At 32.7% G+C, this 19,668-nt stretch overlaps 1 protein-coding gene across 4 annotated transcripts in view; it reads right to left on the bottom strand.

Moving 5' to 3' along the window:
* The window catches only part of LOC148304109 (uncharacterized), a 356,867-nt gene that overhangs the window by 27,024 nt on the left and 310,175 nt on the right, over positions 1-19,668 (bottom strand). For all 4 annotated transcript variants that reach the window (XM_088268853.1, XM_088268851.1, XM_088268854.1 and 1 more), the window contains exon 7: positions 2,127-2,267. In XM_088268853.1, coding sequence (XP_088124979.1) covers positions 2,127-2,267 — 141 coding nt within the window. The remainder of the gene's footprint in view (positions 1-2,126; positions 2,268-19,668) is intronic.

Here is a 19,668-nt window from a genome sequence, read left to right as displayed (position 1 = left end):
ATTATTGGCACCGAGGTATTTGCCTTCATATACGAGGGATATTATTTGAGATATATCGATACAGTTTACGCTCAAGACCTGACTAGGCTGACAAAATATTTCAACACTTGAACACAAGCTGATTTGCAATCTGTGTATTGTATTCGCAATGCGAACTAAGGACTTTAATGCGATCAAAACGAAATCTATTAATGTCGAGTGCGTCGATGGAGAGTTCAAATCATACAATAAGTTGGAATTTCTATCTTGAAAATGTCATTTTGGTAATACATTATCGTTAACCTACTCAAAACGATATTGGCATGTAGTTTAATCTGCAGACAATTTTGAAATAAACTACGTTGCAATATTTTGCGTTTAAAACAGGTATAAAATGATTGGATACTCATGCAGTTGCGGAATTGTACAATTGCTTAAAAGAGTGGGCTAATTGCGCGTAGATTTATGTTTTGTTTTAATAATCAGGTAGCAATAAAAAACTGAAAGCAACGTTTACTGTCGCGGTATTAAAACGCAGTCATCAAAACTGTAGCAACCATAATGGTAATAATTCAGTTTTTAGAGCAGAAAGTATTCAAAGAGTACTTAGTTAATGGCTATCCCAATGCGGTCGCAGACTGGGAGAAATTCGTATCGTTCGTAGATAATGAGATCATTTTACTATGGAGGTCAGGAATGATTGCAGAAAAATGTATTGTAGAAAGTCGTAATGGGCAGAAAATACTTGATAAAGATAATGACAAGGTAAATAACTTTTGTCATTGATTTTAAACAATGCGTCCTAGTACAATCGCGAATATGAACACTCCCTTGATAGAATAAATTTTCGATCGGACGAAAATACGATTGTATTAGAAGACATTATTAAAATTTGAAAATACAAAAAAAGTCCCTCTCCAAGCACAAGAGCTCAGTATCTTTTTTGGAGAGACTCAGCGAAACTAAAATTATAATATTTAATTATATTTTTTTAAGTTTAGCTACATATATTTTATAAATAAAAAATACATATTTTAACTGAATCTAGGTAATACATACATACATATATGGTGGAACTACTCGACATTTTTTTTTCTTCAAAAGTATACGCATTAGTATTAACTTACTCAAACGTTTGACGTCTGATCTTTATTTCTAAACTTGAAAATATATTATGTATGAGTTTAGCCATGATAGGGGTGACCGATGTAATCCTAGTAGTTCAAATCAAAATATTATAGCGAGACTTGTAAAAGACAAGCGATGGACTTGTGACACACATCATATGTAATCAGTGGCGTCTACGGATAGGAAGAAGATTAATGCAAGTGACAAACTAACGTAAGATAGACAGGTGACCCAAACAAAGACTATCAGCTTCCAATGAATATGAACACTACGAGTACACAACTATATTGTAACTGCAGACAGTTGGTAGAATTCTATTTTGAATTTGGGTAATATACCTAAAATTAAACAAGGTTATTGGATTAAATTCTACTTTTATTTAAATATATACCATGATGTATATTGTGACGCGTTTCGTCTTATTAAGAGATGAGTTTCAGATGTCATGAGAAACATTATCATGTGTTTGATAATGTCTTAATAAGACGAAACGCGTCACAATATACACCACTGTATATATTTATATAAAAGTCAGCCCCCGTAGTGTCCTGGGTTCGATTCCCAGGGGGGTTTCAATAAATATAAGTGATTTTTTCACTCTACTATTTATTCAATATTACCCTGGACTGGTACCTGAATCGGAGGGCTGATCACCTTTCCTTCATGTGGTCATGATCAAGATAACACTGCGTTTATATGATGCAGTGCCCTATGCACCATTGGGTGCAGATGAGGGGTTTTTGAAATAAAAGTAGAATTCAATCCGATAACGTTGTTTAATTTTTGATTTATTACGATAACGTTGTTTAATTTTTGATATATTACGATAACGCTGTTTAATTTTTGATATATTACCAAAAAATACTACACTACACAGAACTGCTCACGTGGATGGTTTTCTAAGAGTCTTAGTTCAGGAATAGACGTCTGCGAGTTTGTGCAAATAAAGACCAAGGCAAAATAGCAATCAATAGATTGTCTCTTAACAGTAGGAGAAGTCTTGCAATAAAGTATCCTACCTTCTTGCTGGTCGCCTGGGCCCCCCCACGCGGGGGTCCTCCTGGCCCGGGCTGCGCCCCTCCTGGAGCGAGCCTTGTCTTCGCTATTTATCTTGTCTCTAGTGGGCGGAGACGCCGAGGACACCGGCTGATCTGTGTAAACTGGAACAAAAAGAAACAAATACATAAGCATAAATATGTTATAAGTCCTTCTTTTTTTCAAATGATAGAAAGGGGGCACAGCAGGAAAACCAAAAATATGTAATAAAATAAAAGAAAGAATAAACCATTTACTAAGCTATAATCGATACGTTTATCATTATAGATAAATTCATGATAGATCTTATTATATCGTAGTTGTACAGGAGAAAGTGACCAACTAGCAAAACGTAAAATGTTCAGGAGGGCCATTTAAGTCACTTTTGCTTGGCAAGAAATTAAACATCAATGCAGTTAGTCATTTTTAACATGTCAATATATTATACTACCAAGTTTTACGATATACGAACTGAGGTTTCCATTCTATCTCCTTAATATTCATTTTGCGATTCAAAGGACTCTACATTAAATATAACTGATGCCTTTTTTTGTCAATCTCCATGGTGTAATGGTAAGCATGTTTAGCGACCGTGCTAGAGGTTCCAAGTTCGATTCCCAGGAGGGGGGCGATAATAAGTATTAGTTATTTTACGCTGTAATATTTATTTAATATTACCCTGGACTGGTCCCCGAATCACAGGAGTGATCATCTTGTAAGTAACGATCAAGATAACACTGCGTCAATACGATGCAGTGCCCTTTACACAATTGAGTGTGGATAAGGGACAGAATGGTATATTATACACAGAGAAGCTAATGAGCCTTGCGATTTAAACATGTCCGAAAAAAATCGAAGGGAAGATCATATTGAAATGCGTTTTCGTGAATAAAATAAAGAGTTTCACAATATATGCGTTTATATCATTAAAATATAAAATGAGATAAATGTTAGTTCACGTACCGTAGAACGGGGCTACTTGAACATCGATGTGTTATTTGAGCCCAGTACAAAAAAATATTTTGATCGTGGTCTCGATCGAAGTATCGTGACAATAAGTGTCACCTGCAAGGAAAACAATGAATCATGTCGATATGTTCATTATTGTAGACCGAATACGTTTTTTTTTACTGGGTTTAAGTAACACATCAAAGTTCAAGTAGCCCCGTTCTACGGTAATGCGTTAGTTATACGGCGATAAACAAGATGGAAGGATCAAATCAGAGTTAACATGGAGCTTAGTTTTAATTACAATCCCCGGCTATGATAATGGCGGCCTGTCAAAATGACATACTGCTAACTATCAAATAACTAAAGAGGAATTAAGTAAAGGGGCTCCCGGCAACATCACAGACCCACCCTGGCACCAACTTTACCATTATTGCAGTGGTTCCCAAACTGTTTTATTTCAGCGCCTCCCAGGAGCTTTTAAAACATAAATAAAGAATTCACAACATTTTAAACGTATCCAAATACTTGTTCACAAATCTTAATTATCTCCAATTACACGAGTTATTTTAAATGTATTAATTTTTAAATCGGACACTTTAGTTATTTTATATATTGTTTTTTAACATATCAACAAAGATGAAGAAGAATATGGACCTCACATACAAATGAAAGAGTTTCTTCTCAATAAAAAGTATCTTGTGAAATTCTAGTAATTCAAGAACAATGTTTCGAAATTGGATGATATATATAGAAATTCCGAAAATTTGAGTAATGTGGTTGTCAATCACGGGTAGAATTGATGAATGTTACACGTGTGTAAAGTAATCACTTTAACCAGCGTATGACGGTCGTCAGCCCCGTAAATGCCCAGACTACCATATTCTTCTTCATCTTTGATGAGATGTCAAAAAATAATAAGGAATCTAACTCCTATAATTGGAGATAATCCAGATTTATGAACAAGTATTTGGACACACTCAAAATGTAAATAACCATTTTGTTGGAATGTCGTAAAAAAATGCATCGAGGTTCTTTATAATTGTTACAAAGAGTGGTGTATGCATAATTAAATAAAAAAATATTCAAAGCATTAACAGTAATCAAATGTCTGAAAAAATACCCAGTGTATATATGCAAAGTTTTTGTTTGAAATGAAAAACGAATTAATTGTTTCTTCGTCCCACATTTCAGCGAAAGGTCGCACGATGTACATTAATGTCGATTTTCATAAATTATTAATCAGCCTGAGAGAATAATTATTTATTTTTAAGATAAAATCAACTAGTTATGTTTAATAGAAGAGAGATTTTTTACTAGTAAATTATATTATGCATGTAGGCAAAGTTTTAACATAGATGAAGCAATGATAAGAAAGTATTAAATCTTTATATCCGAATTAACCTCAATAGACAATCGATTCATTACGATCTAACTTTTAAATTTGAACAAATTCGTAATATTATGTTGCCTTAAATTCACGAGAAGAAAAAAATAAGATGAGTTAATAAGCAGAATGGAACAAAAAATATGGATATTTATTTTCAAATCGGATTTTTTGTTTAAATTATATCAGATAATAAAAATAAATCGGATAATAGATCCTACTAAAAAATAAATAAAAAACTTGTGTATTGGATTGTAAAAAAATATTCTCAGCTATTTTAATAAACCGCTCACTCCTTTCAAGAATGTCATAAATCAAAAAACTTGATTTTTCAGGAGAACGTATTTAAAGTTTAAAAATATAATCAAATGTATTAAAAATAAATATCAAGCCACTAATTGAACTTTTTACTGTGCAACAGATCTTTTAAGGGAAAACCTGAAGGTTTTTTCTTCATTTGAAAAATATTTAGTATTTTTAAAAAAATTATTAAACAATACCTTTTCCTCAAAATGCAAAAACAACACTTTCTGCTCTGTAGCGGGTAAATATTTAGTTTAAAATATGCCTCTTTTGCTGGGATATACTACATTTTCTGGGCATTCCGAAAACACGCACAACTGAAAATTGACGATTTTTGATTTAAGACGTTCTTGAAAGGAGTGAGCGATACGAGTTATTTACAAGGCATTATCAGAAAATATCCACATCATCAGACCATTTTTGTCGTGGATATTTTGAAAGCGCAGCGAATTTGCAATTTTCGATAAAAATAACAACCTACTGAGTAGTAAATAATAATATCCTACTGAGTAGGAAATAATATTTTTTTCAGAAGCACACTGTATGTTACATACCTAAAAATACTTTAGTTTGATTATTGATCTGGCATTAGACTTTTTTTAATACTACAAAACCCACCCGAGTTTAAACATCCTGTAGACGTACAAACATATTATCAATCTTATAAAAGAGTCTGCGAGAATTAAAATTAAAGCAACAAAATTGAAGACGCGAGTTGTACGAGCTGAAATTCAAGGATACATTTTGAATGTGGCAAGTTAAATTTAAAATAATTAAACTCCGAGACGGATCGATCTTATTGTAATTACAACACCCACTCCTGGCACCGACATTGATCGATATAAAGTTGTCTTACTTGACTATCGTTTGACCTAATATTTCTAGCCAGTCAAATATATGCAATTAGGGTCAATATATTACCTTTTGTTGGCAAAGTGTGACTCTGCTACTAGCCAAGAAAAGCTCCGTCAGAATTTAGTTCAGAGATATTAAAATTGTAATGAACTAAGCAGTTGTCGTAAATCAATTACAACAATAATGTAGTACGTCAGGAGGCAACTAGAAAACTATTCTCCATGTTACGAAACAAAAGTCGAGCCAATGACGAATTGTCTCGAAACGTTGATTATTAATTGGGCGTATACTACATACGCGTACGTACCGGACACATATCCACCTACTTACTAGCTAAGAAATGAAGTCGAATAAAAATCGTGTACGCGAACTGATTAACAAAAGATCACGTAGCTATATCGATTAAAAGCTAAATTATGACTGATGAATGAAAACCGGAGTGTTAAATTGTAGGTATTCATACGCCACAATAGAAATCATGCCCAAAACGTAACGATAACCTCAATATTGTAATACGACTTTTATTATTTCACACACGACCCTAGGTTACACCGCGGGATTGATTGCATTCAAACTGTAACATTGAATACTTTTCTCCGCTCATGATTAGGTCGTAGAAAAATAGGCTACGTTCATTTTTAATACCTCAAATAAACTCGCTGCATTTAACTCGAATTAGTTGGAAGTTTATATTTTGTGAAGATATAAAAAATAACGACTCAATCGTAACGAGAAAAAAAGCAGCGTCATTAGAACTGACACAACGCATGATGGATGAAGCGAGTCAGAAAGTCAGTTGCATTGGAAGCCCGAAGCAATAAACGTATAGCGTTGTCACATCGAATGTCACGGCCGTGATAGATGAGCTTCCTAAATAGCGAGAGTTATTGCGGCGGAGAAATAGATTACCTTCTAATTTCGTCCAATAAATGATATTGCCTAACGCAGAAAGATCAACCGTAGAAAATTAACGACATATTAGATCTACAGAGAGATTACACCGAAAAGGGTGACGCGAGTTCGTTTGATGAACTCCTACGTGCAAGGACGTAAGCAGAATAATTTGCATTTATTTTTTTATGAATCGACTAGATGAGAATAAATTACGACCTTCTCCCACGGTGTTCAATATAATGTATTCCAAGTCAAAATAACAATGTACCGAGGCACTGGCCTAAATCTGACATTCATTCAAAGCGACTTGCGACATACTATCGATGATGCGATGATGTACTATGTGAGAAAATAAATGTAGAGTTCGAAGGATCCCAACAAAAATAAACTCAAACAAATATATATATATCAGCAAATTTAATCCATAAACGTTGAAAAATTCCTCCTCGTTCCTGAAAAATCTATTTTTTTATCCCATACCCTTTTTTTAAATTTCTGAATGTTTTTTAATAGTTTTTTTAACATAAATGTGGAATTGTTTAATTGGATTTATTTTTATTAAAATAACTATTTTTTGTTAATGTAATGCAATGTTTATTATTGTTAATGTAACTATTGTTTAAAATATACTTTTTTATATGTAAAGCTGTACAATTCCCGAACAAATAAAATAAAATAAAAATTATAAAGGTACTATAGACAGTATTCAAATGAAATGAGTGACGAAGTTACATTATTGAATACAGAAGATTATATGATAACACGATATTGCCAGCAAAATAATATTCCGGGTGTGTAAAGTAAAGGTGAGTGCAGTGAGCCACAGGCAGTGCGAAGAGAATAAAGAGAAGACGATGCTAGGAATAGAACTAAAATCCGAAACCAGACAGGAGGAATGCAACTGCGCAGAATGCATTCCTCGCCTCACACGCATGTAACATATTACGGTCTTCCACTCGCGGCTCGCTTTCTTTTCCCTTTGTCGCTCCACATTGGAGCGTAATTAGTACCCAACACCTCGGAAGGGGGACGGACTTAGAAGACAAATAAAATTATCATAAGCGAAGCATAAATAATTATCTCCGGCATTCAAGAGCGGCGGAGAAACGTGGTCGGAGCGAACGCCGCAAAGAAAATAAAAATCCTTCTAGAAAGCGCTTGTCAAGAGAAAAATTGATGATGCTTTCATTGCGTCTTCTCGGCAGACATAACTCGACTGCAGTTTGTTTCGGAAAAGATATAATAAAGATGCCGTATAATAGAAAACGTCACGTAAATCCCAGTGGATGTGAGGAAACTGGCACAGTGTGAGAAATCATTATACGAATGTTCGGGGATTATAAATTGCTTTATTTTGAAGTTGAACATTCCGAACGAGTTAAACATATTTAGATTTTTCGTTGATTCGGATATGTTGAGGCGCCACATAATAGCTTATAATATATGGCGATACACCGTTAACCAATACATAACATCAGACGAAGTAACATTGAAAGCTGTCCCACTGCATTCCCAGATCTGATACAGAAGCATCTAGGCTTCCCGACAGAACCAAAGCATTTTTTGAATGCATCAAGTTAAAATTTACAGAAAAAGTGAAACAAAATTGTATCCCGATTTAACTGTGAATTAACATTTAAAAGCTTTCAATATCCCTGTCACTGCCAATCTAAATAAATAGATGCTTGTAAAACATATTTTGTATATCAAAAGCATTGATAACTTTGTGGAATGGTTATAAAAAAAACTCTCCTTATCATCCATTGTCCACTTTGTGTAAAACCACTACCAATTTTTTAAGGAGTACCCCGGTGTAGGCAGTGAAAGGGATTAGTAGAAGTACTAGTAGGGAATCGGATCTAGCTGACTAACTGAAATAACTAAATACTTATTTTATTCACTGCATACACCGGGGCACTTCTAGATCAAAAAACAAACAAAAAAAACTTGGGAATGTAAATTAAAATCTGCAAATTGAACGCGAAAACACAGCTGATCTCCGAACAATTGTGAATTCCATCCGCAGACGGCAAGTATCAAGCTCAACAGGGCGGAATGTAAGGGGAATTGAAAGTGAAACCATAGCGGAATTGCGCTTGCGCGGTGCGATGGGAACATTTCGATAGCAAAAGTAATCTACGATTTGCGGCCGATGGCTCTAGATTTATGGGGAAAGTCGGACGCAATAGTAAATCATAACTGCATACCACCATACAGCAACTAGCGAGCCTACCCCGCGCGCAATTGACAACCGGACATTTGATTCAACTAACACGATCGGCTGTGATCATTTTATATTGTGTACCCGTAACAATACGTCAATTGAAATTTCTCTACCGATGAAATATTATTATTGTATTTTTCAACACTTTACCAGTCATGAACTGTTAAATATATTATTGAAGTAGAATTTTTATTCATCGCCGCCTTTTTGTCCGCCTCCGTATTGTAATGGTGAGCACGCTCGGCTACCGCTCTGGAAGTCCCGGGTTCGATTCCCAGGGGGGGAGGTCAAATAATTAGAAATTATTTCTTCACTCTAATATTTATTCAATATTTCCCTGGACTGGTACCTGAAGCGGAGGGCTGATCACCTTTCATTCATGTGTTAACAATCAAGATAACACGGGGTTTATATGATGCAGTGCCCTATGTGCCATTGGGGTGCGGATAAGTGTTTGAAAAAGATGTAGTATGCAGTATTTCTATCCATCGTTTCTATGTAAACAGATAATTTGTAAAAAATATTTATTTTGCATTTGGCACTCAATATATCTAAAATGGATAATATCTAAAATCTATATATTTGTAAATTTTTTAACCCTTTATGGAACCTACCACATTTTAACTTACAATATGATCAAATTATAGTAATCTCACAATTATATGGTAGATGAAGATATCGTTAAACATAACTGATCCCGTTTTTCAGCTTGGTTCCACAGGCAGGCGTGTATTCTACTAAACAAAAACGTGGTTAAGATTGGATGAATTTTTTCCTTATCGATTCGAGGAATCACTACAATATTGACTTAATGGAATATTGCAAGGAAAGATGTATGTTAAAATCGAATCGAGACAATAAATCAAAAAAATTTATAACGTACATCATAATTAAAACACCCCGAAACGAATCTAAAATGAATTCACGCAATTTGATGCAGAGGGAGCAGAGATCGTTAAAGCCTGTAAATTTTACTCTAAAAAATATTGTTGATCAATTATTACAGAAAAATAACAAACTAATTTATCACTGATACTTTTTTTTCCACGTATTCAGTATACATTGCACTGCACACATATATTCTATTAAATATGACTAAAATTCCATTTCAAAAAGGTAATGGATAAATCAAATATAAATTATGAGTTCAATAATCTTTCAAATTTATATGCCAAATAATTTACTGTGAAAGTAAAATAAAAAAGAATACTACACAATTAAAAAAAGGGGATTTCATTCATTCATTCGGCAGTCACTTTGAGGAAAAATCTATCCATTTATGTTTTACAAAGTAAATACCACTATTTCTTAAAATCGATTGTGACACGTATTTCGCTAAAATAAGAATGAAGATTTCTCACATCGAGTCGGATCGCTCAGCAAGAATCCTGTGCCCAATTTGTAGACTTAATGATAGACATACATTGTTTTGCAGAAAATCTTTGCTTAAAATCGATTGTGACACGTTTTTCTATGCATTCTGCATCATTTTCAAAAACCATATGTGAGGCTATTCTAAATTTTGGAGTTGGGTCCTTGGGACGTTGAAAATGATGCGGAATGCATCGAAGCACGTGTCATAATAGATTTTAAGAAATATTGGTATTTACTAAGTAAAACTTGAATAAAACAAAGGTTAGTTTATTTTGATTTTTATACTAGCTGAATTTGAATGCATAACTATTTGAATGAATAGTAGATTTTTAAGCCCGTGTGATAATAAACCAGGATTCATAAGAAGTAAACTTATATGTCGTAAACAAAGAACATAAGTGGTAATTGGAGGGGTAATTATCTGAAACAAACGCATTCCCGTAAAATAAAATAAGTTTTATCAAAATCCGTTTCGGACGAGAGGATTGCGTGTCCCCTAAAGTCCATGTGATGGGTGTTTCAACTCCCAAGAACTTATTTTAAGACAGTGAACATGGCTAGTATAAAAACAATCCATAACATTATGGTCACACACATGTCGTGTGATGTCGCAGAAACATACCCATAGAGTGAAAGGTCTGACTGTTTACATGCTCTCTGTGTCGCGCCCTATTGATCTTGCTACCTTTTGATCAAAAACTCCAAATTGTTCGTAGCAATATCCAGATATCGTACTAGTAGAAAAAGATATTATTTATACATTTGAGGTTATATTTATAGGTTGACGAGATTTTTACTTTACTTCAACATTATAACATACTCAATGATCGTGATACTGTATACAATGATTGAACTGATAAATATTTTATAATTCTCGCTTAAGTTCATTCGTAACTTGTTCGTATTTACAACACCGATAACATTAAAGATAAAATTATAGGTTTAAAAGAAGTATGTTCATTCACCTGTACATTTTTGGGGTTTCATTTTATAAATGATAGATTCGTAAGTGACGAGTATATGTTAAAAGAAATAAACACGAAAATAGTATATGGCGATATCCCTTTTATTCAAGTCTTAATTTGACAGTTTAAAGTCATTCTTACGATTTTCATATTTAATGAATGAAGTTGAATGAACTTTCAAATTGGTCCTTTTTGTATTCCCTAATGTGATTCTGGCAACGTCTAGTCCGACCGCTTATCATGATCAAACTTGATGCAGTGGCGTGCGTTATATACTATATGTGTTTATATTTTGTATGTATATATGTAAATATATATATATATATATATATATATATATATATATATATATATATATATATATATATATTTACATATATATATATATATATATATATATATATATATATATATATATATATATATATATATATATATATATATATATGTACAAATATATATGTACATAGCAGTATCTACCTACCCCACATTATTGGGAAAATAAGGAGAAATGTGATAAGGAAGAAAATTAGGGTAAAACTTTTTTCTTGGCAACAAAACACATTATTAGAATTTCGAGAAATAAATGAAAGTACTCGTCTATAATTAGTTTTCCAATCAAATACGCTGTTTTTCCTTAGATGAGATATGCTTAATCTTCGGCCCATTTACTCGTTAACATTATTTTATAAAATGTACATTTTTAAATTCAAAGTAATTATAGTTCGTGTAATGGATAAGTGAAAATCTAGTCAAAAACTCTCGGAATCAAAAAGGCCAGGATATCAGGAAAAGATTTTTATATTAAATTTTAAATCTAAATGCCTTCATCTGCAGTGTCTACAGTGTAGACAGAAAAAGGAGCAATGATTGCAAAACTATGAGAATAAATTCTTATTATTAGATTTGTAATTATTTATTATATCGTTAACAAGTTATCGAGTGCTCGAGGATAATTAAGTTACGTTTAATGAACTAGCGCTTAAAGCTCACGTGCTCAAGGCCGTAACAGGAAATCAGGCTCATGAGTATATAATTAAATTTCTGATCATTAAACTTGTCACTTATATTTTCGCAATAAATCTTGCGCGATTTGAATCGTCGGTATATTTGGATTTATTGTTGTGACTTCATTAATTATTTGATATATGCTGTGCTCACCCATTATTCAGATCGTCACATCATGTATAATGATTACGTACAATATTATTGTTGTTAAGAGGTGTTATCAGCCATAGCTTTTAATAAAATGGAGTGTTATTCAGCATCCTTTGTATAAAATTCGTTGCATTGAGCTGGACCGTCCGAAACGAGAACTAAGTTTAATAATAAAATCAACCTTTTTTAAAAAACTTTTATGTAGATTTTCAATCTAAAAAATGTTCTCTCGGTTTATTCTCTGACGAAAGTACGATTTTATTTAAAATTTCAAAGTTGTTAAAGGTTTTAATACAACTGAGTTGATTGATCATATTTCGCTAAAATTCAACTTAAAATTACAAAATTGAAGGGAAAACTGATTAATAATTTCAATATTGTAAGACGATTACCGGCAGCTGAAAACGAGTAATTAAAAATATTACTTTACTACGTTACGGTAGGAGATGATAAATTATACGGGAAATTACAAGAGGAATAGATTTAATTAACACTTTCAATAAAAAAACAATTAATCCTACCATCTTTTTAGTTACATAAATAAAAATAAATATAAGAACAGCAAATAAAGTGGTACAAGAGGTGGATGCAGGAATTGAAGATTAGTTGAAGATGAAATTGAATTGAAGATGATTGGCTATATGAGTACGTTGAAGAATACATTCTACATGAAAAAAATACAATTTAGAATTTTTAATGTAGGTAATAAAAAAATTGGGACGTAATGATGAAAATATGTACATTAAAAAGTAAATAATAATTTAACATTTACTTTTTGCACTAAAACGTATTATATATTACTTTTCTAAAGACAAATTAGTAAATGAAATACTGTATTCAAAATATTGACTTAATATTACAAGTTTAGTCCACCGGTTGTAGTCGCTAAAATAAGAATGAAGATTTTTCACATCAAGTCGGTTCGCTCAGCAAGAATACTGAGGCCAATTTGTAAACTTAATGATAGACTTACATTGTTTTGCAGAAAATTATACATGGAAATACATTAAGCAAATTATAAACATCCTGAACATAAACCAAGCTTTTACACTAATAGAGAGAAGAAAAAAAAAACAAAATAATTAAGTTAATAACGGATGGGTCGTGTCCACTTTGTATGCGAAAGCGAAATTATTTAACTATCAATTCCCAGATTATTCGCTCATCAGCCGACAGAAAAAGAGACTGCACTTTTTATAAAAGGACATGCATATAATCTGAAGGGCAATAAAAACTAGTTCTCAATGCGTGAATAAGCGACTCTCTCATCTGCGCCTATTAAAAAAATATTATTTCAGTGCGCGAGAATAGCGATATCAAAAAAGCTCTCTTGACGGTTTGATTATTATTATGATTACGGCGGTATTAATTCTCCATTAGGGGCCCGACTGACCGCGGGGCCTGGCGGGCTCCCGGCGTTCCTCAGTCCAGGATGGTGGTGTCTGACGAAGGTTGACACGCAACACAAGCAATCTAGCGCCGTATTCAGAGCGCCTCATTTTGTGGTATTGTCGAGTACCAGGCCGGACATTTGGACGATAGACATTCCGCCATCAGACACTTGGACGAACGGATATTTGGCCGAATGCTATCGCTACTTACGTGCTGTAACAATCGTATGGTGAAGAGCCTAACTACAAACATACATAACGAGAGAAAAAATCACAGCCCATCGGCGAAATGACCGAAAGTCAAACGAACATTTACAATTTATCACATAAAAATATTATTTGATAATTTGAAGGTACATTTTAAAATTATCAATTGAGTATTTTTATTGACAAGTTATGTGGGTAATCAATCATAGGCGGTGGTTTTGATATCGGATTTACTTGTAAAATTCAAGATTTAACAAAAAATATTCCAGTATCAAACAAATATTTTCAACGATAATCTGGTAAATGTAAAATTTAATAATCATATTTTAACGTGATTAATTTTTATTTCGATCAAAACCTGACGTATCCTTCTTATTTTACACTTTAAATTGGCGTTTCTAATTCGCTCTCGCAATATATCGCCAGCTTAATCCGAAGATTTACCGTATTTCTCTGAAATCCTAAAAATAGTCCAATTATTACACGCTAACGTACGTGATGGGTTACGTAATTGTACTTTAAACTACTGTTGAACTCGAACGCAGAGTAAACTAATAAATAAAAATATACCGAGTTACCTGTCAGTTAAAGTTAATAAACAGCCGAGGTTTGGTACACTGAGGAGGCTAGCCGTTATGAAATGGCCGTTATTTATAGAACTCTATTACGGGATAACAATGAAATTGCCGTCATCACTCCTGCAGGTATCAGGTATCATTATACCGAGATAGATCTTCACAATGCAATGCGATGCAATCTCGGGAATTATAACAGAATGGGGCCATGACAAAGGCAGAATGAGACGCCGCCTGTGTTTTGGGATACTAACGAAATCTCGTGTATCATCTACCAATCAGAACAAACGATATTAAGTCGTTTCATCTCTTCGTGGAGTCAGCAAATCTTTCATAATTTGTATACCGTGGTCCTACGCCACTCTAACCAACCACTACCTGGACGTGTTCCCGGATGTATATACATATATCCGCGTAATTAAATCGTAAAATAAGCGAGTTTCCTTAACAGCGTGATTTCTTATATGGTCTCGGATCGGAACGGGGTGCTAAGGCTCGACCTTCTTCTTCCAGGCTCCATCCATCCCAAGTAATCATCTTTTTAGACTATTGGGTTCAGCTCTCTTCGTCCTCAGGTCCTTCTATCATATACAACGTCACCTAGGGCGTGACATCGAATCATGTTATCTTTCTGTAGCATCCGTGAATTTGTCGGTCTTCCTCTATATATCTTTGGAGGAAGATCCATGGAAATCGCCTGGTTTTCAATATGTTCAGGTTCTCTGCGTCATATGTGCCTATACTATCTCAATTGCCTTTTCTCTACCTTACTATTGATGTCAGTTACACCCAGGCTTCTACGAATGCGTGAACTCTTTATGGTGGTATGGCTAGATAAATAAGATATTTGCCTATTGTACCTCCATTTGAATTTTCGATATTCGCGTGTCTCAATACCCGCTAAGAATGAAACATGCACTTTTGAAAGCAGTGAATAAATAATTAGAGGTCACGTTTTATTTTTAAAATAACGTTTACGCATGTAAAATGCCCATCAATAAAAGTTAGTCATACTGATGTGTCAACATATCCACAGGTGGTTAGGAAAATGGGCTCATACTATGACTTATCCACGTGGATATATGTACAATATATCTGGAATCGCAGTCCTGATGAAGCGCTTTTGGTAGTCATGCACGAAGTTATAATACAAGACTCGTTATTTTGGTAAAAATAAAATAAAATGAAAAACAAAACAAAAAAACAATAAATTATAGATTAGAGAATGAACCATAGTTCACAAAACACATAAATTCATGCACCAGTTAAAAATATATACTATACAATTAGCAAAAACAGTTTAATATTTATGATAATTTTTAATGTTTCAAAACTAATTTGAAATAAATTTGGAAAACCAGTATATTGAATATTACGGCCGCTGGTTCCGCAATTTGCATTAAATTAAATTACATAATATACCTCAATCAATTATGAATGAAATAGTACTTCATGGTTTATTGGAAGTATGTTTATTTTCCATGTATAATTTAAACTAGAATATGTTTTCAAATAAAACACAATAGAAACTACGTAAAAATTCATTAGACCGTTAGACTAAAGTAGCGAAATTGAGAAAAGATAAGTGTAAAAAATAATTTTGATTTTCGAAACGCATTTTAGTTTTGAGGTTTGTAGTTTAAACGGAGTAATTTTATAGACAAGCTAATGCTAATTAATTACTTTAAATTAACTATAATTTTGTAACTGTAGTATTTAACAACGCCATCATGATCTGAACAGCTTGATAGTTTTATATAATTATAGTATGTATTATCCAACGCAGGATATAGAGGGATTATGTAAATATTAATAATTTATTAAAATGCTATTGGCGTAAATGACAAAATGTTGATAATTTAGGTGAAGGAAAAAAAATTAAAAATTTAATAAATATATTCATTATTTAAAAATCGCATAAATAATGATATTTTTATCGACGCTCAAAAATGTTTAGTTGTAAAATGAAAAAAATAATTGAAATCATGGTTTTGTTTAGATTAAATAAAGTAAGATCACAAAAACAACGTTCATTCCAACTTAATCACGTCAAGATTTGAATTTTACTTACATTTATTTTTTAAATAGATGATTTACAATTGAAAATAAACAGTAAAAATTAATAAAGATTCGTATCAAGAAACATGTTGCTATCAAAGAAATATCTCGATTACACAGATCGAAAGAGAAAAAGTGAATATGATGGTATTTAAAACTCATTTTCGGATTTTTGTCCTTGACAGCATTTCAAATTTGCACCGGAGATATCGCTCACTCCTTTCAAGAACGTCATAAATAAAAAAACTTGATTTTTCAGGAGAACGTTTTTAAAGTTTAAAAATATAACACAATATATTAAAAATAAATATCAAGCCACTTATTGAACTTTTTACTGTGCAACAGATCTTTTAAGGTAAAACCTGAGGGTTTTTTCTCCATTTGAAAAATATTAAGTATTTTAAAAAAAATTATTAAACAATGCCTTTTCTTCAAAATTCAAAAACAACATTTTCTGTCCTGTAGCGGGTAAATATTAAGTTAAAAATATGCGTCTTTTGCTGGGATAAAGTACATTTTCTGGGCATTCCGAAAACATGCACAACTGAAAATTGGCGATTTTTGATTTATGACGTTCTTGAAAGGAGTGAGCGATATGTAAGTACGAAAATTATAAGGTTATGAAAAAAAACATAAAAAATAATTACTAGTAATTTAAACAAAACAACAATATTGCCATTTAAAGCCGACGACCACGGTGGTAAATGTTGCGTATTGAATGTGACTATCTATGAATATCAAACGAAATGAGAATTTATATCACAAGCCAGAACTCCTCAGACCTTTGAACAATAAATAAACACAACACACCAAAGTGTTGCCATAGTAATTATTACAAAACAGAGATAATCGGTACTTTAATGACCTAAGACAATCGCACCGTGAAACGAAAAAAATGTATTTCGTATTCCGAGGCGATGACGAAATAAATATTCAATAAATATTACCTAATGCGAAGTAGGAATGAAAATAATAAATAACACACACACACAAGACGCAGTCGTGACTCGGCAGACGTGGGATATTGGGGTCGAAGGTGATAAGTGAATTAATAATATGATATATTATAATTCGCCGAATTTCGGCACGCAAGCATAATCCCCCTTTCTCAGGCCCGTTTGACTTTTTAATTATTTGAGAATGCCTCTACTTCAATGGGACTCCTAAAGGCCAGTAATCAATAGTCCGTAACTTAATTTTCTTTAAACCCAGGTAACATTTAACGTAATTGAATTATTTTCTTAAACCAACGTTTTTTTAATGAAATAAATACATATATGGTTTTTCTTACATATCTGGTTTCGAAAAGAAAAGATTTATTGAAATAATATAATAATAATAAAACCCTTATCCGCACCCCAATGGTGCATAGGGCACTGCGTCATATAAATGCAGTGTTATCTTGATCGTTTACACAGGAAGGAAAGGTGATCAGCCCTCCGCTTCAGGTACCAGTCCAGGATAATATTGAATAAATATGACAGTGAAAAAATCACTTCTATTTATTTTACCCCCATTGGGAATCGAACCCGGGACCTCCAGAACGGTAGCCGAGCGTGCTGACCATTACACTACGGAGGCGGACAAATGTAAAGTATTGAAATGTAAAGTTAAAAAATAATTTGAAACAATCTACTTATACTAAATAAAAATGAGAAGAAAAAAAAAACGAAAAGGGTATTTATTCACACCAACAGCGTTAATGCTGAAATTAAAATTGAATGAAAAAAGTAATCATGAATGATTTTTTTTAAATAAATATATAGGTCAAAGACTAGGTTGGTAGAGAGTGAAATACTTTTAAGTATTTCGTAAACCTAGATTATATGTACTAGAGGTAGGATTCGATCCAACTGATATATAAATACTTTTTAATGCGACTTAAGGCCCAATAAACGATAAACCTTAATTTTAACCAACTCAATTTTTATTAATTGTTTTTTGTTTAAAACACCGTTTCTATATTTAAAAAAAAACAGTTTTTCTTATAAATAAATACCATATATGGCTGTAAAAAGAAAAGAGTTATAAAAGGTATGGAGTTAAATAAAAATAAATCAATATACATTTATTATTTCTATTCTAAAAAACGGTACATTTCAATATACGAGTATATACTAAAAAATATATGCGCGAAGCACGTCTAACCCATAGCGCGGCCGGTTGCGGTCTGAGTTTGAACGTTTGAGATCTCGACCTTAACTCCCTCGAAATAATAGGCGCAAACGACCAATGTGTATTAATGAGAAATCCAGACTTGGTATCAAAGATTCAAATTGCACAGTCAACGCGGTGTAATTTGATCATTAATACCAAGATGCGAATAAACTAATATTTCAGAGATGCAATCAACACGCTCACCTTTCACGTGATCCGGTGGAAATATAGGTGAATAAATAGGAATACAAATAAATACCAGTCGAAGAGGCGTTTTGTGGTGCGGCCACTGGAGCGAATAGGAGAAAGGTATTGATTTGTTGGCCTACTTTATTTTGTATTTTGTCTACTCATATCTAATCATGCGTCTCCGTAGGTGTGGACTGAGAGGATAATTCCAACACATGTCATGTATTATTTTATGAAAATATACAAAGGTAAAAAAAATAATGTTTACATTTAATTTTATAAAGTAAATTGGCGCGATTCTAAAAGGTTTCCGCTGACAGTATAATTTTAGTACCTCTGTATCAAAAATTGATTAAGATAATTTGTATTTTAAATCGATTTCTCTTGTATTCTACCCTCATCAGCATAAAATAAAATATTTCTCTAAAACAGACACTAAAATGAAAGGCGACTTTCTAACTGTTTCTCTTTCCCGTTTTTTAAGTATTTAACGTAAATTTCATACTTTATGTTTTCTTTGGGAAAAGACTTAGTATTGTTTATGGTCTAACTAAAAAAACTGTGTACAGTGATTAGTTTTTCTACGCATTTTTTTTAAATAATACTTTTAAATCATAAACTCGTGTTTCATAACGGACAGGTGGTATATTTCAATGCAAAGTTAACTCGTTAAATATTTTAGGTACATAGTGAAAATTAAGAAAACTTTACTTGTGATTTTAAACGACTATGCCATTTTAAAACAAGTTATTGATCGTTACTGTCAGAAAGTGAAATATAAAATAAAATATAAATATACATAGTTAACTAATTGTCTTTCCATTGGCATAATACCACCCCT

The sequence above is a fragment of the Brachycentrus maculatus genome, unplaced genomic scaffold, assembly GCF_059751285.1.
Source record: "Brachycentrus maculatus isolate JH-2025_06_01 unplaced genomic scaffold, ASM5975128v1 h1tg000334l, whole genome shotgun sequence".
Lineage (NCBI taxonomy): Eukaryota > Metazoa > Arthropoda > Insecta > Trichoptera > Brachycentridae > Brachycentrus > Brachycentrus maculatus.
Note: the sequence above shows the minus strand (reverse complement) of the source record. Positions and strands in the feature narration are given on the sequence as shown.